The sequence below is a fragment of the Salmo salar genome, chromosome 19 (assembly GCF_965601325.2).
Source record: "Salmo salar chromosome 19, fSalSal1, whole genome shotgun sequence".
NCBI classification, from domain to species: domain Eukaryota; kingdom Metazoa; phylum Chordata; class Actinopteri; order Salmoniformes; family Salmonidae; genus Salmo; species Salmo salar.
The window spans coordinates 21,153,193-21,177,020 of record NC_138309.1 but is presented as its reverse complement, the minus strand read 5'-3'; the positions used below and the strand labels follow the sequence as shown (position 1 = coordinate 21,177,020).

Sequence of the window (23,828 nt, the reverse complement as noted above, 5' to 3'; positions counted from 1 at the left end):
AGTTGTGGTTGGTTGGTGCTGGTCTTGGGGCTGGGACCGGAAAAACCTGGGTTGGTGTTGGTACCAGGACTGGAAATCATGTGGCTACCTGGGCTGAAAAACCAGGGGTTGTGCTGGGTCTGGTGCTGGGACTGGGAGAAACAGGAACCAGGAACTGGGGCTGGGGCTGGTGCTGGGTTGGGATCTGTGGAGGGGAGGAAGGACAACCTGAGGAGCAAGCAGACACATAAGGGAGCCCTAGACCCAGAGGTCAAGTGTGGCATTCTGTTGTTTGCTCGCTCCAGGTGAATGTTTGTTGTTTGGTCCCTTCTCCGTGCCTCTTCCTGTGTTTTGACTGGGTCTGTTGCTGGAAATGGGACTGGTGTTGCATCTGCAGAGTGGAGGAAGGACAATCAGAGGAGAGAACAGACACACCTGGAAGCACAAATCCCGGAAGTCAGTGATGATAGTCCCCTGTGGCTTGCTCACTTCGGGTGTAGGTCTAGAGCTTTTGTCCTTCCTCCGTGCCTCTTCAGGTGTGGTGATTAATGGTTCCTGGTTCTGGTCTGGTTCTGTGAGAGTTATAAATGTAGAGGGAGGAAGGGGGAAAGGGATGAAGAGAGAGCAGGGGGTTGGGGTTGGTGGAGGGCATGTCCATCGGCCTGAGTTGGTGTTGGAGGAGGAGCGATGCAGCGGCAAAGCTGGACGCCGGATGCTTGAAGACAGAGGGAGCAAACAGGACCCAGACCCACCTGGCCACGGAGCACTCACAAACAGTTGGTGGGTGTGTTCAGTACGATTACTTCCGTGGGGGCAGTGGGGAGGCAACCATGAGCAGCCGTCTGAGGAAAGTCCTTCTGTTTGGAGTGTGTTTTCAGGGTCATGATGGGTTATTGGGGGGTCCAGGTCTGATAATTTCATTGCCGATTTGGATGAGGGCCTCAGCGGGTTGTTTGTGTTAGGTGGTTCTGGGGTGGTTTGTGGACTCAGCAGTCAGGTCAGGCCACAGTCAAGCCACTGTTACCTTTCCTTCGTCCCCAGTCCTTCAGGTATCGGGGTGGTCTGTGAACTAGGGGAACAGCACCAGCTGCGTTCAAGACACTGTTACTAGCACTGTCCCCAAGTCTGTCGATAGAAAATACAAGACAGAGAAAATAGGGTAGATAGAAGGACACAACCCTAGAAAATCCTCCCCATGCTTGGTGTGGTTAATGAAGAGAAACCAGAGTCTAATATATCGTTTAAGGTTTGAGACTTGCTGTGCCTATCTGTCCCCTATACATCTTACGTTTTTGGGGCACTATAACCATATTGGAGTTAAATTGGTACTGCAGTCTCACTCACAATGTCAAAAATATAGCATCTTACAAAACACCTTAAAATGTGTTAATGAGCCAGAAACAATACCACCATGCACCCACTAGTGCTCAAAGGGTTTTTGGTGCTCCATAAATACAGTACAGTAGTGTATTCTGTGGGGTAGAATTACAGTATCATTAGAAATACAGCAGTTATTTCCCCGGACACAACATTTTCCCACAATGCACCATAATTTACAGTATGCTGCAGTGAAACGTTTCAGAGTATTTTACTGTTAATAATTCAAAAACTTACTGTATAATTTACAATTTTCCATTACAGTGCAGATATGTTGCTTCCATCATTACTTCTCCCCACTTAACAATAGAAATAACACATGCATGTCAAAAATCCAATAAAGGGTCTCCAAACAGTAAAATATTAACATAGGTATTGTTCTATTCAACTCCCCCTGTCCAGAAATCATCAGGACTGCATAGTCATACAATACATTAATTACATTGGTATACATTGGTAACAAAATGTTCTCCGTCTGTCCAGGATCACCTTATTACTGTACTTTATGGCCTTAGCTGTATAGTACAGTAGTAACATTGGTATTCATACAGTACACTGCAAAAATAACTTTCTTAAATGTTTGTATCATGACTCAGGATATGATTAACATGGAGGCACATGGTTCGGTTCTCAGAATATTTATTATAACAAAGGGGCAGGCAAAAGGGCAGGACGAGGGCAGGCAGAGGTCCGAAATCCAAGGCAGAGTCAAAAAGGGACAGACGAGAAAACAAGAACTAGAGAACTGGAGAAATGGGAAACACGCTGGTAAGACCTAACAAAACAAGGTGAACTGGCAACAGACAAACAGAAAACAGGAGACAAAGGGCTGTGAGACATCTTTAATCCTAGACATATTGAAAGTGGGATGTATATGGAGGGTGCAGGGCAACAGAAGACAAAACAGCAGTGGGGCTAAGGATTTTAGAGATGGGGAAAGGGCTGATAAAGCAGGGGAAAAGTTTACGGGACTCCACCCTGAGGGGCAGATCCTGAGTGGAGAGCCATACCCTCTGCCCGAGACGATAGTGGGTAACACGAGTTGCTGGCTCCAGGTGGTGGTGTTGGCAGAGACGAGGCAACGAAGAGTCGTCCTGGGCAGTGGTGTAAAGTACTTAAGTAAAAATACTTGAACCTCTCTAGGGTAGGTGGGACGAAATCGTCCCGCACTATTCAACAGCCAGTGACACATCAGAGCGCCAAATTTAAAACCACAAAATGTCATAATTCAAAATTCTCAAACATATGACTATTTTACACCATTTGAAAGACAAGACTCTCGTTAATCTAACCACATTGTCCAATTTCAAAAAGGCTTTACAGTGAAAGCAAAACATTAGATTATGTTAGGAGAGTACATAGCCAGAAATAACCACACAGCCATTTTTCAAGCAAGCATATATGTCACAAAAACCAAAACCACAGCTAAATTCAGCACTAACCTTTGATGATCTTCATCAGATGACACTCCTAGTACATTATGTTATACAATACATGCATGTTTTGTTCAATCAAGTTAATATTTATATCAAAAACCAGCTTTTTACATTAGTATGTGATGTTCAGAACTAGCAACTAGCATACATACTGCAAACTTCTGGTGAATTTACTACATTTACATTACATTTAAGTCATTTAGCAGACGCTCTTATCCAGAGCGACTTACAAATTGGTGCATTCACCTTATGATATCCAGTGGAACAACCACTTTACAATAGTGCATCTAAATCTTTTAAGGGGGGGGGGGGGGGTAGAAGGATTACTTTATCCTATCCTAGGTATTCCTTAAAGAGGTGGGGTTTCAGGTGTCTCCGGAAGGTGGTGATTGACTCCGCTGTCCTGGCGTCGTGAGGGAGCATGTTCCACCATTGGGGTGCCAGAGCAGCGAACAGTTTTGACTGGGCTGAGCGGGAACTGTGCTTCCTCAGAGGTAGGGGGGCCAGCAGGCCAGAGGTGGATGAACGCAGTGCCCTTGTTTGGGTGTAGGGCCTGATCAGAGCCTGAAGGTATGGAGGTGCCATTCCCTTCACAGCTCCGTAGGCAATCACCATGGTCTTGTAGCGGATGCGAGCTTCAACTGGAAGCCAGTGGAGAGAGCGGAGGAGCGGGGTGACGTGAGAAAACTTGGGAAGGTTGAACACCAGACGGGCTGCGGCGTAGGGGTTTAATGGCACAGGCAGGGAGCCCAGCCAACAGCGAGTTGCAGTAATCCAGACGGGAGATGACAAGTGCCTGGATTAGGACCTGCGCCGCTTCCTGTGTGAGGCAGGGTCGTACTCTGCGAATGTTGTAGAGCATGAACCTACAGGATCGGGTCACCGCCTTGATGTTAGTGGAGAACGACAGGGTGTTGTCCAGGATCACGCCAAGGTTCTTAGCACTCTGGGAGGAGGACACAAGGGAGTTGTCAACCGTGATGGCGAGATCATGGAACGGGCAGTCCTTCCCCGGGAGGAAGAGCAGCTCCGTCTTGCCGAGGTTCAGCTTGAGGTGGTGATCCATCATCCACACTGATATGTCTGACAGACATGCAGAGATGCGATTCGCCGCCTGGTTATCAGAAGGGGGAAAGGAGAAGATTAATTGTGTGTCGTCTGCATAGCAATGATAGGAGAGACCATGTGAGGATATGACAGAGCCAAGTGACTTGGTGTATAGCGAGAATAGGAGAGGGCCTAGAACAGAGCCCTGGGGGACACCAGTGGTGAGAGCGCATGGTGCGGAGACAGATTCTCGCCACGCCACCTGGTAGGAGCGACCTGTCAGGTAGGACGCAATCCAAGCGTGGGCCGTGCCGGAGATGCCCAACACGGAGAGGGTGGAGAGGAGGATCTGATGGTTCACAGTATCAAAGGCAGCAGATAGGTCTAGAAGGATGAGAGCAGAGGAGAGAGAGTTCGCTTTAGCAGTGCGGAGAGCCTCCGTGACACAGAGAAGAGCAGTCTCAGTTGAATGCCCAGTCTTGAAACCTGACTGATTAGGATCAAGAAGGTCATTCTGAGAGAGATAGCAGGAGAGCTGGCCAAGGACGGCACGTTCAAGAGTTTTGGAGAGAAAAGAAAGAAGGGATACTGGTCTGTAGTTGTTGACATCGGAGGGATCGAGTGTAGGTTTTTTCAGAAGGGGTGCAACTCTCGCTCTCTTGAAGACGGAAGGGACGTAGCCAGCGGTCAAGGATGAGTTGATGAGTGAGGTGAGGAAGGGGAGAAGGTCTCCGGAAATGGTCTGGAGAAGAGAGGAGGGGATAGGGTCAAGTGGGCAGGTTGTTGGGCGGCCGGCCGTCACAAGACGCGAGATTTCATCTGGAGAGAGAGGGGAGAAAGAGGTCAAAGCACAGGGTAGGGCAGTGTGAGCAGGACCAGCGGTGTCGTTTGACTTAGCAAACGAGGATCGGATATCGTCAACCTTCTTTTCAAAATGGTTGACGAAGTCATCCGCAGAGAGGGAGGAGGGGGGGGGGGGGGGAGGAGGATTCAGGAGGGAGGAGAAGGTAGCAAAGAGCTTCCTAGGGTTAGAGGCAGATGCTTGGAGTTTAGAGTGGTAGAAAGTGGCTTTAGCAGCAGAGACAGAAGAGGAGAATGTAGAGAGGAGGGAGTGAAAGGATGCCAGGTCCGCAGGGAGGCAGTTTTCCTCCATTTCCGCTCGGCTGCCCGGAGCCCTGTTCTGTGAGCTCGTAGTGAGTCGTCGAGCCACGGAGCAGGAGGGGAGGACCGAGCCGGCCTGGAGGATAGGGGACAGAGAAAATCAAAGGATGCAGAAAGGGAGGAGAGGAGGGTTGAGGAGGCAGAATCAGGAGATAGGTTGGAGAAGGTTTGAGCAGAGGGAAGAGATGATAGGATGGAAGAGGAGAGAGTAGCGGGAGAGAGAGAGCGAAGGTTGGGACGGCGCAATACCATCCGAGTAGGGGCAGAGTGAGAAGTGTTGGATGAGAGCAAGAGGGAAAAGGATACAAGGTAGTGGTCGGAGATTTGGAGGGGAGTTGCAATGAGATTAGTGGAAGAACAGCATCTAGTAAAGATGAGGTGAAGCGTATTGCCTGCCTTGTGAGTAGGGGGGGAAGGTGAGAGGGTGAGGTCAAAAGAGGAGAGGAGTGGAAAGAAGGAGGCAGAGAGGAATGAGTCAAAGGTAGACGTGGGGAGGTTAAAGTCACCCAGAACTGTGAGAGGTGAGCCATCCTCAGGAAAGGAACTTATCAAGGCGTCAAGCTCATTGATGAACTCTCCAAGGGAACCTGGAGGGCGATAAATGATAAGGATGTTAAGCTTGAAAGGGCTGGTAACTGGACAGCATGGAATTCAAATGAGGAGATAGACAGATGGGTCAGGGGAGAAAGAGAGAATGTCCACTTGGGAGAGATGAGGATTCTAGTGCCACCACCCCGCTGGCTCGATGCTCTAGGGGTATGCGAGAACACGTGGGCAGACGAAGAGAGAGCAGTAGGAGTAGCAGTGTTATCTGTGGTAATCCATGTTTCCGTCAGCGCCAGGAAGTCTAGGGACTGGAGGGTAGCATAGGCTGAGATGAACTCAGCCTTGTTGGCTGCAGACCGGCAGTTCCAGAGGCTGCCGGAGACCTGGAACTCCACGTGGGTCGTGCGCGCTGGGACCACCAGGTTAGAGTGGCAGCGGCCACGCGGTGTGAAGCGTTTGTATGGCCTGTGCAGAGAGGAGAGAACAGGGATAGACAGACACATAGTTGACAAGCTACAGAAGTGTTGTTTCTTGTATTATTGTCTCTTGTGTCTTTAGAGAACTGTTTCACTTTGATATCCTTTTTCTTCTGTCCTGATTTTCTCTTTCTTTTCTTCTGTTAACTAGATATTCTTTGTTGTTCTTCGTTAGCTAGCTAGCTTCTTCCAAAAGAGTCCCTAGCAACTGCTTAGCAACTGGTAAACAATTCAGCTAGCTAAGATAACTACAATTTTATGAAAAATAGTTATTTTTCAAAAGCCTATCTTCTTTGTTTGTTGCTTGTTTTTTCTCCTATTCAGTCTTGCAGTTTTCTTTTGCTTTTTTCCGATGTACTTCACTCTAACAACCATGTAAATTTCAATATTTGTAGGAGCTCATTTTTCAGCTGCTGCTGCTCAAATTGGAGTTCCGGAACAAAAACTAAATTACTAAATTACTCATGATTAACATTCACAAAATACATAACAATTATTTTAAGAATTATAGATACAGAACTCCTTTATGCAATCGCGATGTCAGATTTTAAAATAGCTTTTCGGCGAAAGCACATTTTGCAATATTCTGAGTAGATAGCCCGGCCATCACGGCTAGCTAATTTGACACCCACCAAGTTTGGCCCTCACCAAACTCAGATTTACTATAAGAAGAATTGGATTACCTTTGCTGTTCTTCGTCAGAATGCACTCCCAGGACTTCTACTTCAACAACAAATGTTGTTTTGGTTCGAAATAATCCATAGTTATATTGAAATAGCTCCGTTTTGTTCGTGCGTTCAGGTCACAATCTGAAGGGTGATGCGCGAGCGCATTTCGTGACAAAAAATGTCAAAATATTCCATTACCGTACTTCAAAGCATGTCAAACGCTGTTTAAAATCAATTTTTATGCGATTTTTCTCGTAAAATAGCAAAATATTCCAACCGGGCGACGTTGTATTCATTCAAAGACTGAAAGAACAAAATGGAGAATTCACATGAACGCGCATCTCCAGTGTCACTGTCCCCAGGCAGGCCAGTAACAAACAGAGCTGCTGTACTTATTACTGCAGACATCTCATTACACTTTCTGGTGCCTTCTGAGAGCCAATAGAAGATGTCACGTTACAGCACAGATGCTGTATTTCGATAGAGAGGCTACAGAAGGACAATAAATTGTCAGACAGGGCACTTCCTGTGTGGAATCTTCTCAGGTTTTTGCCTGCCATATGAGTTCTGTTATACTCACAGACACTATTCAAACAGTTTTAGAAACTTTAGAGTGTTTTCTATCCAAATCTACTAATTATATGCATATTCTCGTTTATGGGCAAGAGTAGTAACTAGTTTAAATCGGGTACGTTTTTTATCCGGCGTGCAAATACTGCCCCCTAGCCCCAACAGGTTAACCTCTCTGGGGTATGTGGAATGCTAGCGCCCCACCTGCGGGACACACTCGCCAACAGCCAATGAAATAGCAGGGCGCCAAATTCAAAACAACAAAAATCTCATAATTCAAATGTCTCAAACATAAAACTATTATATCCCATTTTAAAGATAATGTTCTCGTTAATCCAACCACACTGTCTGATTTCAAAAAGGCTTTACGGCGAAAGCATAGCATTAGATTATGTTAAGACAGCACCTAGACTTGAAAAACCACACAGCCATTTTCCAAGCAAGGAGAGGCTTCACAAAAACCAGAAATACAGCTAAAATTAATCACTAACCTTTGATGATCTTCATCAGATGGCACTCATAAGACTTCATGTTACACAATACATGTATGTTTTGCTCAATAAAGTTCATATTTATATCCATAAACCTCATTTTACATTGGCGTGTAATGTTCAGGAATGTTTTGCCTCCAAAACTTCCAGTGAATGAGAAAATCAATTTACAGAAATACTCATCATAAACTTTGGTAAAAGATACAAGTGTTGTGCACAGAATAATAGATACACTTCTCCTTAGCCTGTTGGGGATAGGGAGCAGTATTTACACGGCCGGATAAAAAACGTACCCGATTTAATCTGGTTACTACTCCTGCCCAGTAACTAGAATATGCATATAATTATTGGCTTTGGATAGAAAACACCCTAAAGTTTCTAAAACTGTTTGAATGGTGTCTGTGAGTATAACAGAACTCATATGGCAGGAAAAAACTGGAGAAGATTCCATACAGGAAGTGACCTGTCTGACAAGTTCTTGTTCATCTTGGCTCTTTTTATTGAAGACTGAGGATCTTTGCTGTAACGTGACACTTCCTACGGCTCCCATAGGCTCTCAGAACCCAGCCCCAGGCTGAAACACATTATCGCCTTTGGTAAGTGGCCGATCAGAGGACAATGGGCTTAGGCGCGTGCACGAGTCGACCCCATGCTTTATTTTCTTTCGTCTTTTTACCTAAACGCAGATTCCCGGTCGGAATATTATCGCTTTTTTTACAAGAAAAATGGCATAAAAATGTCTTTTAAACAGCGGTTGACAGGCTTCGAAGTACGGTAATGGAATATTTAGAATTTTTTTGGTCACGAAATGCGTCGTGCTCGTCACCCTTCTTTACCATTCGGATAGTGTCTTGAACGCACGAACAAAACAGAGGATTTGGATATAACTATGGATTATTTGGGACCAAACCAACATTTGTTATTGAAGTAGAAGTCCTGGGAGTGCATTCTGACGAAGAACACCAAAGGTAATAACATTTTCTTATAGTAAATCTGACTTTGGTGAGTGCTAAACTTGCTGGGTGTCTAAATAGCTAGCCCTGTGATGCCGGGCTCTCTACTCAGAATATTGCAAAATGTGCTTTTACCGAAAAGCTATTTTAAAATCGGACATATCGAGTGCAAAGAGGAGTTCTGTATCTATAATTCTTTAAATAATTGTTCTGCTTTTTGTGAACGTTTATCGTGAGTAATTTAGTAAATTCACCGGCAGTGTTCGGTGGGAATGCTAGTCACATGCTAGTCACATGCTAATGTAAAAAGCTGGTTTTTGAAATAAATATGAACTTGATTGAACAAAACATGCATGTATTGTATAACATAATGTCCTAGGGTTGTCATCTGATGAAGATCATCAAAGGTTAGTGCTGCATTTAGCTGTGGTTTGGGTTTAAGTGACATTATATGCTAGCTTGAAAAATGGGTGTCTGATTATTTCTGGCTGGGTACTCTGCTGACATAATCTAATGTTTTGCTTTCGTTGTAAAGCCTTTTTGAAATCGGACAGTGTGGTTAGATTAATGAGAGTCTTGTCTTTAAAATGGTGTAAAATAGTCATATGTTTGAAAAATTGAAGTGTTTGCATTTTTGAGGTTTTTGAATAACGCGCCACGGGATTACACTGGCTGTTACGTAGGTGGGACGATTTTGTGCCACCTACCCTAGAGATGTTAAACGGCCTACTACTCGGACCCAGGAACTAGAAAATGCATATTATTAGTAGATTTGGATAGAAAACACTCTGAAGTTTCTAAAACTTTTTGAATGATGTCTGTGAGTATAACAGAACTCATATGGCAGTAAAAAACATGAGAAAAATCTAACCAGGAAGTGGGAAATCTGGTGCTTGTAGTCCATTCAAGTCATTGCCTATCCAACACACAGTGACTTAGGGTTCATTTTGCACTTCCTAAGGCTTCCACTAGATGTCAACAGTGTTTAGAAAGTTGTTTGAGGCGTCTATGGTGAACAGAAAGCGAACAGAGGAAGTTGAAAGTTGTTGACTCAGGAAAGCACATGTGTACATTGGCGCGCGTTCACGTGATGAGGTAGCTGTGTTCCAAAATGTATTTCAAGACATTGTAATCGTCCAGTTGGAATATTATTGAAGTTCTAAGTTAACCTCTCTGGGCTAGGCGGGACGAATTCGTCCCACCTACGTAACAGCCACTTGCAGCCCGTGGCGCGATTTTCAAAACCTTAAAAATCCTATTACTTCAATTTCTCAAACATATGACTATTTTACAGCTATTTAAAGACAAGACTCTCGTTAATCTAACCACACTGTCCGATTTCAAAAAGGCTTTACAACGAAAGCAAAACATTAGATTATGTCAGCAGAGTACCAAGCCAGAAATAATCAGACACCCATTTTTCAAGCCAGCATATAATGTCACCAAAACCCAGAAGACAGCTAAATGCAGCACTCACCTTTGATGATCTTCATCAGATGACAACCCTAGGACATTATGTTATACAATACATGCATGTTTTGTTCAATCAAGTTCATATTTATATCAAAAACCAGCTTTTCACATTAGCATGTGACGTTCATGCTAATGAACGTTCACGTTCACAAAAAGCATAACAATTATTATAAGAATTATAGATACAGACCTCCTCTATGCACTCGATATGTCCGATTTTAAAATAGCTTTTTGGTGAAAGCACATTTTGCAATATTCTAAGTACATAGCCCAGGCATCACGGGCTCGCTATTTAGACACCCGGCAAGTTTAGCACTCACCATAATCATATTTACTATTATAAAAGTTTCATTACCTTTTGTTGTCTTCGTCAGAATGCACACCCAGGACTGCTACTTCAATAACAAATGTTGGTTTGGTCCAAAATAATCCATCGTTATATCCGAATAGCGGCGTTTTGTTCGTGCGTTCCAGACACTATCCGAAATGGTAAAGAAGTGTTGCGCGCATGGCGCAATTCGTGACAATAAAATTCTAAATATTCCATTACCGTACTTCGAAGCATGTCAACCGCTGTTTAAAATCAATTTTTACGCCATTTTTCTCGTAGAAAAGCGATAATATTCCGACAGGGAATCTCCTTTTCGGCAAACAGAGGAAAAAAATCACAAAGGCGGGGGCAGTCGGGTCACGCGCATAAGCCCAGAGTCCCTTGATCGGCCACTTGAGAAAGGCGATAATGTGTTTCAGCCTGGGGCTGGAATGACGACATTCTGTTTTTTCCCGGGCTCTGAGCGCCTATGGACGACGTGGGAAGTGTCACGTTAGAGCAGAGATCCTTAGTAAAAGATAGAGATGGAAAAGAAGTTCAAGAAATGGTCAGACAGGCCACTTCCTGTAAAGGAATCTCTCAGGTTTTGACCTGCCATTTGAGTTCTGTTATACTCACAGACACCATTCAAACAGTTTTAGAAACTTTAGGGAGTTTTCTATCCATATGTAATAAGTATATGCATATTCTAGTTACTGGGTAGGAGTGGTAACCAGATTAAATCAGGTATGTTTTTTATCCAGCCGTGTCAATACTGCCCCCTAGCCCTAACAGGTTAAAAAGGCCCTAAAGATTGATGCTATACAACGTTTGACATGTTTGAACGAATGTAAATATAACTTTTTTTGACATTTTCGTCGTGACATTTTGGCCGCGCTTCCTACACTTGGAGTAGCTTACTGAATGCGCAAACAACAAGGAGCTATTTGGACATAAATTATGGACTTTATCGAACAAAACAACATTTATTGTGGACCTGGGATTCCTGGAAGTGCCTTCTGATGAAGATCATCAAAGGTAAGTGAATATTTATAATGCTATTTATGATTTTAGATGACTCCAAAATGGCGGGTATCTGTATCGCTTGATGTCTTTTTCTGAGCGCAGTACTCAGATTATTGGAAAGTGTGCTTTCCCCGTGAAGCTTTTTTGAAATCTGTCACAGCGGTTGCATAAACGGGATGTTCATCTATAATTCTTTGAATAACAGTTTAATATTTTATTAACGTTTATGATGAGTATTTTTGTAAATTGTTGTGCTGATTCACCGATAGTATTGGAGCCAAAATATTTTCTGAACATCACGCGCCGATGTAAAATGCTGTTTTTGGATATAAATATGAACTTGATCGAACAAAAAATGCATGTATTGTGTAACATGATGTCCTAGGAGTGTCATCTGATGAAGATCGTCAAAGGTTAGTGCATAATTTTAGCTGGTTTTCAGTTTTTTGTGATGCCTGTCCTTGCTAGAAAAATGGCTGTGTGGTTTTTCTTGTGTTGGAACTGTCCTAACATAATCTAACTTTATGCTTTTGCCGTAAAGCCTTTTTGAAATCGGACAATGTGGTTACATTAAGGAGACGTGTATCTTTAAAATGGTGTAAAATAGTCGTATGTTTGAGAACTTTGAATTATGACATTTTGTGGTTTTGAATTTGCCGCTCTGATTTTTCACTGGCTGTTGAATAGTTTGAACGTCCCACCTCCCCAAGAGAGGTTAATGCAACCGCTGTGTCAGATTTCAAAAAAGCTTTACGACGAAAGCAAACTTTTCAATAATCTGAGTACAGCGCTCAGACATCAAAACAGATACCCGCCATTTTGGAGTCAACAGAAGTCACAAATAACATTATAAATATTCACTTACCTTTGATGATCTTAATCGGAATGCACTCCCAGGAATCTCAGTTCCACAATAAATGTTTGTTTTGTTCGATAAAGTTCATCTTTATGTCCAAATACCTCAATTTTGTTCACGCGTTCAGTTGAGTAATCCAAATCCACTGTGCTCACGCAGTGAGTTCAGACGAAAAGTCAAAAAAGTTATATTACAGTTCGTAGAAACATGTCAAACGATGTATAGAATCAATCTTTAGGATGTTATTATCATAAATCTTCCATAATATTCCAACCGGATGATTCCTTTGTCTTCAGAAATAAAAAGGAACACAGCTAACTCTCACGTGACTGCGTGCGATTGACCTCATATCATTTTCTCAGTCATCTGATTCCAAGCGCTCTTATTCTCTCCCCATTCACAGTAGAAGCATGAAACAACATTCTAAAGACTGTTGACATCTAGTGGAAGGCTTAGGAAGTGCGAAATGACCCCACAGACACTGTGTATTAGCTAGGCAATCACTTGAAAATCTACAAATCTCAGATTTCCACACTTCCTGGTTGGGTTTTTTCTCAAGTTTTGCCTGCCATATGAGTGCTGTTATACTCACAGACATCATTCAAACAGTTTTAGAAACTTCAGTGTTTTCTATCCAAGTCTACTAATAATATGCATATCCTACCTTCTGGGCCTGAGTAGCAGGCAGTTTACAACGGGCACGCTTTTCATCCGGACGTCAAAATACTGCCCCCTACCCCGATGAAGTTAAAGTACTACTTAAGTACTTTTACCTCATTACAATCTTTAAGAAAACATTGTACTTTTTACTGCCCACATTTTCCTTGACACCCAAAAGTATTTGTTACATTTTGAATGCTTAGCAGGACAGGAAAATTGTCCAATTCACGCACTTATCAACCAAACATCCCTGATCATCACTACTGCCTCTGATCTGGCAGACTCACTAAACCGACATGCTTTGTTTGCGATCCGTAAAAAAAAAAAAAAAGGAATTTGAAATATTTTCATACTTTTGCTAAAGTAGAATTTTACCTCTGGAGCCATGAAAATCCCAAAACCACAGGAAATTGAGGAGATTCAATTAGTAGAAACTGTATGGACTCACTGTGATTCCTGACACTCGCAGGTTAATGAGAACCGTACTGTGAGTGACCCTGCCAATTGAGCATCCATCCAATGCTCTGGTGTCCATAGGAATAGAGAGGGGTTGTGTGGAGATACCCAGGTCAGATACCAGGGTAGCATCCATGAAGCTCTCATTAGCCCGAGAGCCAATGAGCACCGGGAGAGATTTTGACCGGTCACCCCACAGCAGGATAGCATGGAGAGGAGTACGAGTAATAAGAGTTTGGAGACCTCCAGTATGGCCCACCAGCGTACTCATACCTACTGATGAGCCTGGTCTTTTACTGGACAGGTGGACATATAATGTCCTAGATTACCAAAATTCAGGCAACTGTTGGAGAAAAGCCTGTGAAAATGTTCATTATGAGACAATCTAGCCCTCTGGCTCTGGAGGAGACGAGTCGCCAGTCCCCGATGATTCCCGAGGGAACTTGGGTGACTTCAGATTCTCTCGGAAATGCCGGCGTTGGGGACTTCCGGGATTCTTCGGAGGCGAGGGAGAAACCATGGATGAGCGAGTGTGGCAGAGAACAGACCTCCTCTCCCTCCAGCATTCCTGTTGGTGCCCATCGATCCTTAAGGTCAAGGCTATGAGGGAGTCGAAGTCCATGGGTAACTCCCGAGCTGTGAGCTCGTTTTTAATTTCCTCAGATTAACCATAAAGGAAGGTGTGGACCAGGGACTCCGGGTTCCAGGCCAATGTGCGAAAGCCGACATCATAGTCTGCCACACTACGGAAGTCTTGATGAAGTTGAAGTAGCTTCTGAGCCTACAGGACACCAGAGAATTGAACACCTTCCTTAAGTCCGCTATGAAATCCTCCAGACGAAGGCAAGTGGTGGATTGTTGCTCCCACACAGCCGTAGCCCAGGCAATCATCCTTCCAGACATCAGTATTATGAGATACGCTATCTTCGAACAATCTGAAGGAAATGAAGAGGACTGCAGCTCAAAGATGAGGTAGCACTGGGAGAGAAACGTCCGGGAGGTCCCAGGATCCCCAACATAGCACTCCGGAGGAGGTAAATGTGGTTCTCGGGAAGCCGGGGTAGGCTGGGGAAAAGCACCGCTGGTGGCGGGGTTACAGAGCGTCTGGGAGGTTTTCATTGTGGCTTGCTGCCCAATAGATGGTCCGCGGAATTGCTCCAGTAATGAGTTAAACCCTTGTCATGACATTCCTCAAAGCTGTCATCAAGGCAAAGGGTAGCTACTTTGAATAACCTCAAATATATAATATATTGTGATTTGTTTTTGGTTACTACATGATTCCATATGTGTTATTTCATAATTTTGATGTCTTCACTATTATTCAATAGTAAAATAAAGACAAACCTGGAATGAGTAGCTGTGTCCAAATTTTTGACACTTACTGTATATATTTATATATATATTTCTTACATCATTAACCCAGAACAGTTTTTGTGTTTTTACATACAGCCAGAAATAACTTTTGGATATCAGAATGTCGGTAACTCACCAGCATTACACCAGGCTGACGGGCCACCCCCAGGTGGCAAAGGTAGGAAACAACACCTCTACTTTGCTTATCCTCAACACATGGGCCCCACAAGGGTGCATGCTCAGCCCCCTCCTGTTCACCCATGACAGTGTGGCCACTCACGCCTCCAACTCAATCATCAAGTTTGGAGACTGATTACCAACAATGACGAGTCAGCCTACAGAGAGGAGGTGAGGGCCCTGTTAGAGTGGTGCCAGGAAAATAACGTCAACAAAACAAAGGAACTGATCGTGGACTTCAGGAAACAGCATAGGGAGCACGCCCCTATCCACATTGACAGGACCGCAGTGGAGAAGGTGGAAAGCTTCAAGTTCCTCGATGTACACATCACTGATGATCGGAAATGGTCCACCCACACAGACAGTGTGGTGAAGAATGTGCAACAGCGCCTCTTCATCCTCAGGAGACTGAAGAAATGTGTCTTGACCCCTTGACCCCTCTCTTGCCAGAGAGTGGTGCGGTCTGCCCAACGCATCACCGGGGGCAAACTACCTGTCCTCGGGACACCTACAGCACTCGATGTCACAGGAAGGCCAAAAAGATCATCAAAGACATCAACCACCCGAGCCACGGCCTGTTCATCCCGCTATCATCCAAAAGGCAATGTCAGTACAGGTGCATTAAAAGCTGGGACCGAGAGACTGAAAAACAGCTTCTATCTCGAGGCCATAACTAGCCGGCTTCCACCCGGTTACGTAACCCTGCACCTTAGAGGCCGCTGCCGTATATATACATAGACTTGGAATCACTGGCCACTTTAATAATGTCATGTCCTGACCAGTAAAGGAGTCTTTTGTCATTGTAGTATGGTCAGGGCGTGGCAGGGGGTGTTTGTTTTGTCTGTTTTGGGGTTTTTGCTCTAGGGGATTTTGGTTCTAGTTTTCATTTTCTATGTTTCGTTTTCCAGGTTTGGCCGAGTGTGGTTTCCAATCAGGGGCAGGTGTCTTTCGTTGTCTCTGATTGGAAGCCATACTTAGGCAGCCTGTTTTCCTTTGGGTTTTGTGGGTGGTTGTTTTCCGTGTTGTGTAAGTACCTGACGGAACTGTCGGTTGTCGGTTTTGTTATTTTCTGTAAAAGTGTTATCTCATTAAAATTAAAGAAGATGAGCACTACCCGCTGCACCTTGGTCTGTCCTTTACGACGCCCCTGACAAATAATGGAACACTAGTCACTTTAATAATGTTTACATACTGCTTCATTCATTTTATATGTATATACTGTATTCTACTGTATTTTAGTCATTGCCACTGCGACATTGACAGTCCTAATATAAAAAAAATTCTTATATCCATTATTTTACTATTAGATTTGTCTGTATTGTTGTGAATTGTTAGATACTACTACACTGTTGGACCTAGGAACACAAGCATTTCCCTACACCCGCAACAACATCTACTAAATATGTGTATGTGGTCAATAAAATATGATTTGTATACGGCATAAGCAAATCTAATATGTCAATGGCAAGTGAGGCCTGCTACTACATTCTCCATCTTTCTCTCCCACTCTCACACGTGTGTGTACACACATATCACAGAAATCAACGCACACCCACGTGTGTCTGTGGTGTGTTTGTACACATGTAGTACTAAACAGTTCAAAATCAACAACCAGATGAATCATACATTTGGCATATTTGAGCTTAGAACAAGTCAAATAACAATCCTATATGACGTTAACCTACTTAATTCTGAAATGTATTTCAAAATACATATGTTCAAATCATTTTAATGATTTTTGAAATTTTTCTTAAAATCCCAACTTTGATTGTTATTATCTATCATACTTTCTGTGTCAATCTTAAAATGTCAATGTGGCCTGTCTAGACACTTGTACTCTGATGGCACCAAATTTCATTCACACCAAAACCGAATTTGTTCAATGGCGCATTTTGATATTGCACTAAATACAGTGCCTTCGGAAAGTATTCATACCCTTTGACTTTTTCCACGCCATGTTAGGTTACAGCCTTATTCTAAAATAGATTCATTCATTTTTTTCCCTCATCAATAAACACACAATACCCCATAATGACAAAGTAAAAACAGGTTTTTAGAATTCTTTCTAATTTATTAAATATAAAAAAACTGAAGTATCACATTACATACAGTGGGAAAAAAAGTATTTAGTCAGCCACCAATTGTGCAAGTTCTCCCACTTAAAAAGATGAGAGAGGCCTGTAATTTTCGTCATAGGTACACGTCAACTATGACAGACAAAATTAGAAAAGAAATTCCAGAAAATCACATTGTAGGATTTTTTATGAATTTATTTGCAAATTATGGTGGAAAATAAGTATTTGGTCACCTACAAACAAGCAAGATTTCTGGCTCTCACAGACCTGTAACTTCTTCTTTAAGAGGCTCCTCTGTCCTCCACTTGTTACCTGTATTAATGGCACCTGTTTGAACTTGTTATCAGTATAAAAGACACCTGTCCACAACCTCAAACAGTCACACTCCAAACTCCACTATGGCCAAGACCAAAGAGCTGTCAAAGGACACCAGAAACAAAATTGTAGACCTGCACCAGGCTGGGAAGACTGAATCTGCAATAGGTAAGCAGCTTGGTTTGAAGAAATCAACTGTGGGAGCAATTATTAGGAAATGGAAGACATACAAGACCACTGATAATCTCCCTCGATCTGGGGCTCCACGCAAGATCTCACCCGTGGGGTCAAAATGATCACAAGAACGGTGAGCAAAAATCCCAGAACCACACGGGGGGACCTAGTGAATGACCTGCAGAGAGCTGGGACCAAAGTAACAAAGCCTACCATCAGTAACACACTATGCCACCAGGGACTCAAATCCTGCAGTGCTAGACGTGTCCCCCTGCTTAAGCCAGTACATGTCCAGGCCCGTCTGAAGTTTGCTAGAGAGCATTTGGATGATCCAGAAGAGGATTGGGAGAATGTCATATGGTCAGATGAAACCAAAATATAACTTTTTGGTAAAATCTCAACTCGTCGTGTTTGGAGGACAAAGAATGCTGAGTTGCATCCAAAGAACACCATACCTACTGTGAAGCATGGGGGTGGAAACATCATGCTTTGGGGCTGTTTTTCTGCAAAAGGACCAGGACGACTGATCCGTGTAAAGGAAAGAATGAATGGGGCCATGTATTGTGAGATTTTGAGTGAAAACCCCCTTCCATCAGCAAGGGCATTGAAGATGAAATGTGGCTGGGTCTTTCAGCATGACAATGATCCCAAACACACCGCCCGGGCAATGAAGGAGTGGCTTCGTAAGAAGCATTTCAAGGTCCTGGAGTGGCCTAGCCAGTCTCCAGATCTCAACCCCATAGAAAATCTTTGGAGGGAGTTGAAAGTCCGTGTTGCCCAGCGACAGCCCCAAAACATCACGGCTCTAGAGGAAATCTGCATGGAGGAATGGGCCAATATACCAGCAACAGTGTGTGAAAACCTTGTGAAGACTTACAGAAAACGTTTGACCTGTGTCATTGCCAACAAAGGGTATATAACAAAGTATTGAGATAAACTTTTGTTATTGACCAAATACTTATTTTCCACCATAATTTGCAAATAAATTAATTAAAAATCCTACAATGTGATTTTCTGGATTTTTTTTCCTCATTTTGTCTGTCATTGTTGACGTGTACCTATGATGAAGATTACAGGCCTCTCTCATCTTTTTAAGTGGGAGAACTTGCACAATTGGTGGCTGACTAAATACTTTTTTTCCCCACTGTAAGTATTCAGACCTTGAATTTTGTTGAAGCACCTTTGGCAGCAATTACAGCCTCGAGTCTTCTTGGATATGGAGTTAAAAGCCTGTATTTGGGGAGTTTCATTCTTCTCTGCAGATCCCCTCAAGCTCTGTCAGGTTGGATGGGGAGCGTTGTTGCACAGCCACCACCATGCTTCACCGTAGGGATGATGCCAGGTTTCCTCCAGACATGATGCTTGGCATTAAGGCCAAAGCGTTCAATCTTGGTTTCATCATACCAAAGAATCTTGTTTCTCATGGTCTGAGAGTCTTTAGGTGCCATTTGGCAAACTCTAAGCGAGCTGTCATGTGCATTTTACTGAGGAGTGGCTTCCGTCTGGCCAATCTACCATAAAAGCCTGATTGGTGGAGTGCTGCTGAGGTGGTTGTCCTTCTGGAAGGTTTTCCGATCTCCACAGAGGTACTCTGGAGCTCTGTCAGAGTGACCATCGGGTTCTTGGTGACTTCCCTGGCCAAGGCCCTTCTCCTCCGATTGCTCCGTTTGGCCAGGTGGACAGCTCTAGGAAGAATCTTGGTGGTTCCAAACTTCTTCCATTTAAGAATGATGGAGGCCGCTGTGTTCTTGGGGACCTTCAATGCTGCAGATAATTTTTGGTACTCTTCTCAAGATCTGTGTCTCGACACAATCCTGTCTAGGAGCTCTACAGACAATTTCTTCGACCTCATGGCTTGGTTTTTGCTCTGACATGCACTGTCAACTGTAGGGCGTTATGTAGGCAGGTGTGTGACTTTCCAAATCATGTCCAATCAATTGAATTTACCACAGGTGGACTCCAATCAAGTTTTAGAAACATCAAGGACGATCAATGGAAACAGGATGGACCTGAGCTCAATTTCGAGTCTCATAGCAAAGGGTCTGAATACTCATGTAAGTAAGGTATTTCCTTTTTTTTTGCTTTGTCATTATGGGTATTGTGTGTAGATTGCTGAGGACGTTTCATTGAATACATTTTAGAAGGCTGTAACTTAAGAAAATGTGGAAAAAGTCTTGGGGTCTGAATACTTTCTGAAGGCACTGTATAGTACAAGGATGTGAATGGGTTAAGATAGTCTCATATCTAAGTCTTCCCAACCCTGGCAGTCATTCTGAGTACAGGTTGCGGGTGAATACAAATTCAAAATGATGGAAATCCCCATTCTGGCTGGATTCCAATAGAAATTACACATCACTTTGCAAGCCAGCATAATGTGACCTGCAGGCCTGATGAGGCCTGTAAACTATGAGTTTCAGCTCACTGTATTAGGGTAAAACTAGACCCTCAATAGAAGGCCTTATGAAATATGTAAAAAAAATATATTGTAATTTAGTACACATTCTTATCTAGAACAAATGACAGTAGTGAGTGCATACATTTTCATACTTGTCCCCCGTGGGAATCAAATCCACAATGCTGGCGTTGGAAACTCCATGCTCTACCAACTGAACCACACAGGTCTTGTATTGTCTGAAATAATTACATTTTCATGACAACACATTCAACTAGGCTCAAAGAATACAACAACCATGTCTCCATCACCAGGAAACACAGTCATGGGTAGTACTGCTAACTCAAACATTTATTTGAATGGGTTAAAACCCTACAGCAAGGTTTGGGATTTTTGTGTGGTTATTCAAAGAACCATCCCATTTATGGTTCTTCAGAGACCCTAAAATGGTTCCCCTATGGAATCGTTCTCAAGGACCTTATTTGTTTCCAACTTGCACCTTTATTTTTGAGAGTGTAGTAACATTGGTACTCTTCTATTATTTCTATTCTTCTCCCCCTGTCCAGGAGTCATCAGGACTGCCTTAGCCAACATGGACCGGGAGGCGAGGGAACACTATGCTGTAGTCATTCAAGCCAAAGACATGGCAGGATCGGTTGGAGGACTCTCTGGATCCACCACCATCAACATCACCCTCACAGATGTCAACGACAACCCACCCAAGTTCCCGCAAAGTGAGTACTGTATAGACACCAGGGTTGCCTTCAGCAGGCAAACGTTGTGGAGCGTTCAGAGAGAAAGAACAAAGATGACTCTCTGACATGTGGAATAAGGAATTACGTCAGTTTTATTCGTGGAATTTATGTCAGCAACGTTTCACACCATTTAACTGAACGTTGCCCAGTTACTCCATATCACTTGGAACGTGATTTTAAAAATGGCTTAACAGTATCTAAGAAATTGACTGTCTATTTCTGCTAAATACTAATTCCTTTGTTTAATAAAACAGCAGTGCTTCTCAGATATGTCACGTGACTGGCACAATGTCAATTTGAGAGTATTTTTAGCAGGCCAATTACAAATGGAGATTTCTCATATATCTATTAAAGAATCAAAATACACTCCTCCTCACTCAAATGGATTGACCTTAATTACAGAAAAACTAAACAGCTTTAATTGACTGTCAGGAGCTCAATCTTTAATAATTAACAGATGTTCAACATACATTAGATGAGAATATCATTGAGTAAAACCTTACCAATTGTGAATCCTGATTTTATATATTTTTTTTATCTATCCTAGGTAAAAATAATCATATATTGATATGGCATTTGATCTCAAAATCTATCTCATCAAATGCCATGCTGGCTGAATAAATATTTAAGAACACTGAACATCAATACCGTAAAATTATAGTTCAATAATCACATCTCTTTTAGAGTTCAAGTAAATTCTATTCAAGTGCCCTCAGACACATTGTAGCTCTAAATGTTGATTCAAGCAATCTGACTTGATAACAAAAGGCATTTAGTAACAATTCCATTCTGTGAAGTCAATTCAGGGTGACACAGGTAAAATACATCATCATTTGGAAAATCAGGCCAAAATATTGCACCAACGAGTGATGCTGAGCTGTTTCTTATCCTTTGTCCCAAATGCCTCCCTATTCCCTATTTAGTACAGTCTAAGCAATATGGTGCCTTTTGAGATGCAAACATTGTCTGTATTGTTATGTTCATGATCCACAGAAAATTACCAGTTGTACGTCCCTGAGTCAGCCCAGGTGGGCAAGCCAGTAGGGAAGATTAAAGCCAATGATGAGGACCTTGGCGTAAACGCAGCGATCAAGTACAGCATCATCAACTCAGAAGGAGCAGCCATGTTCTCCATCGCCACAGACAGAGACACCAGAGAGGGAATCATCAGCCTCAAGAAGGTACACAGAATGAATGAAAAATTAATTAATTCATTAAAGAATAAATGAATGAATTAACAATGACAGGCACTGTAGGGAAGGAATAATCAATCTCAAGAAGGTACATGACAGAGTAAATGAATTAATCAATGAATGAATGAAACAGTGACAGGGACACCTGGGAGGGAATAATCAACTTCATGAAGGTACATGACAAAGTTGTGCTTAAGGCACTCTTTTTCAGAAGTGTGTACTTGCACACTCCCCGTCATGGATTTAAAATAATACGATTGTTGTAAGCATTGGTTGGAGAGAGTTTCCACCATTGTAAAAATCCATGTGACATATTTTGCAAATGTACACTTTAGGAAAACAATGATATTGCTCTCTATTCCTGTGTAATAACACTGTTATTATTTTAGTAAAAACATTGTATTAAATTAGGTGTTCCCAATCTGAAAATTGTCTTGACCCCAACCATGTGAAAACAATGATGTAATTAATAGCCAATGTTAACTTTTTTATTTGGGGCTATAACAGTCAATTGAAAAACATTAACAGTATTTCTGATTGTTTTCTCAACTCACCATAACGTACTTTTAATGTTGGGCTATGACAGTCAATTTGCAAATTAGTCTGACATAATGTACAGTATCTTGTCTCACCACCACTAATGAGATCAGTGTGCTTGATGCATGTTGCGTCAGAACTTCTCAAAGTCAGGGGGCGTGGTCGACAGTACGCACATAATTTGAATGCATTCGATCAGCTGTTCGATTTCGCTTACCGGCATGTCAACTGAGCCAAGATCACAGTCAAACGAGTTGGGAAGTAGGTCCCAAACTGCTCCTCTGAACGTTGGAGGTGAGAAGTCATCAGCTGTGTTGGACACTTAATGATGCTGTTTTCTGTCAATAAACATGCAGAGCCGCGGGAAGGGGGCATGGTTCGCTTTTGAAAGACTCTATCCAATAATTATTATTTCCTCTGAATCCACTGATTCGGTCACTCATCTGTAGAATGTTTTTGTATTTTCCCTGCATGATTTGGTTCAGTTTCCCAAATATGTCTGTTACATAGGCAAGGAGACACAAGTCCGACACCAAGTCTGTTTTTTTACATCCATTTTGAATGACAACAGATCCTCTTTCAATGCGAAAAATCTTTCCAACAGTCCCCCTCGATAACCACAAAGCCTTGGTGTGAAATAGCTTCCCTGTGGCTCAGTTGATAGAGCATGGTGTTTGCAACGCCTGCATGGTGTGTGCAACGCCAGGGTTGTGGGTTCGATTCCCACGGGGGGCCAGTACAAAAATTTAAAAATAAAATAAAAAAATGCATGAAATGAAATGTATGCATTCACTACTGTAAGTCGCTCTGGATAAGAGTGTCTGCTAAATGATGTAAATGTATATAGAGCAATGTTATTCTCTGATCCCATATCTTCAAAATAAAATCTAATTTTATCGGTCTCATACACATATTTAGCAGATGTTATTGCGGGTTTAGCGAAATGCTTCTGTTTCTAGCTCCGACAGTGCAGTAATATCTAACAAGTAATATCTAACAATTTCACCACAAATATCCAATACACACAAATCTAAGTAAAGAAATGGAACTAAGAATATCTAAATATATGGATGAGCACTGTCAGAGTGGCATAGACTACGATACAGTAGAATATAATAAAATAGATTGTATTCATATGAGATAAGTAATGCAAAATATGTAAACATTGTTAAAGTGACTAGTGATTTCAAGTCTATGTATATAGGCAGCATCCTCTAATGTTTAACAGTCTGATGGCCTTGAGATAGAAGCTGTTTTTCAGTCTTTCGGTCCCAGCTTTGATGTACCTGTACTGACCTCGCCTTCTAGATGATACCAGGGTGAACAGGCAGTGGCTCGGGAGGTTGTTGTCTTTGATTATCTTTTTGACCTT

General features: G+C 42.7%; 1 protein-coding gene across 1 annotated transcript in view; it reads left to right on the top strand.

Annotated features, from left to right (window-relative positions):
- Positions 1–23,828, top strand: part of LOC106578564 (cadherin-18) — a 231,088-nt gene that overhangs the window by 141,430 nt on the left and 65,830 nt on the right. Inside the window, exons 5-6 of the mRNA XM_014157549.3 lie at positions 20,538–20,705; positions 21,720–21,907. Of these exons, the coding sequence (XP_014013024.1) occupies positions 20,538–20,705; positions 21,720–21,907 (356 nt within the window). The remainder of the gene's footprint in view (positions 1–20,537; positions 20,706–21,719; positions 21,908–23,828) is intronic.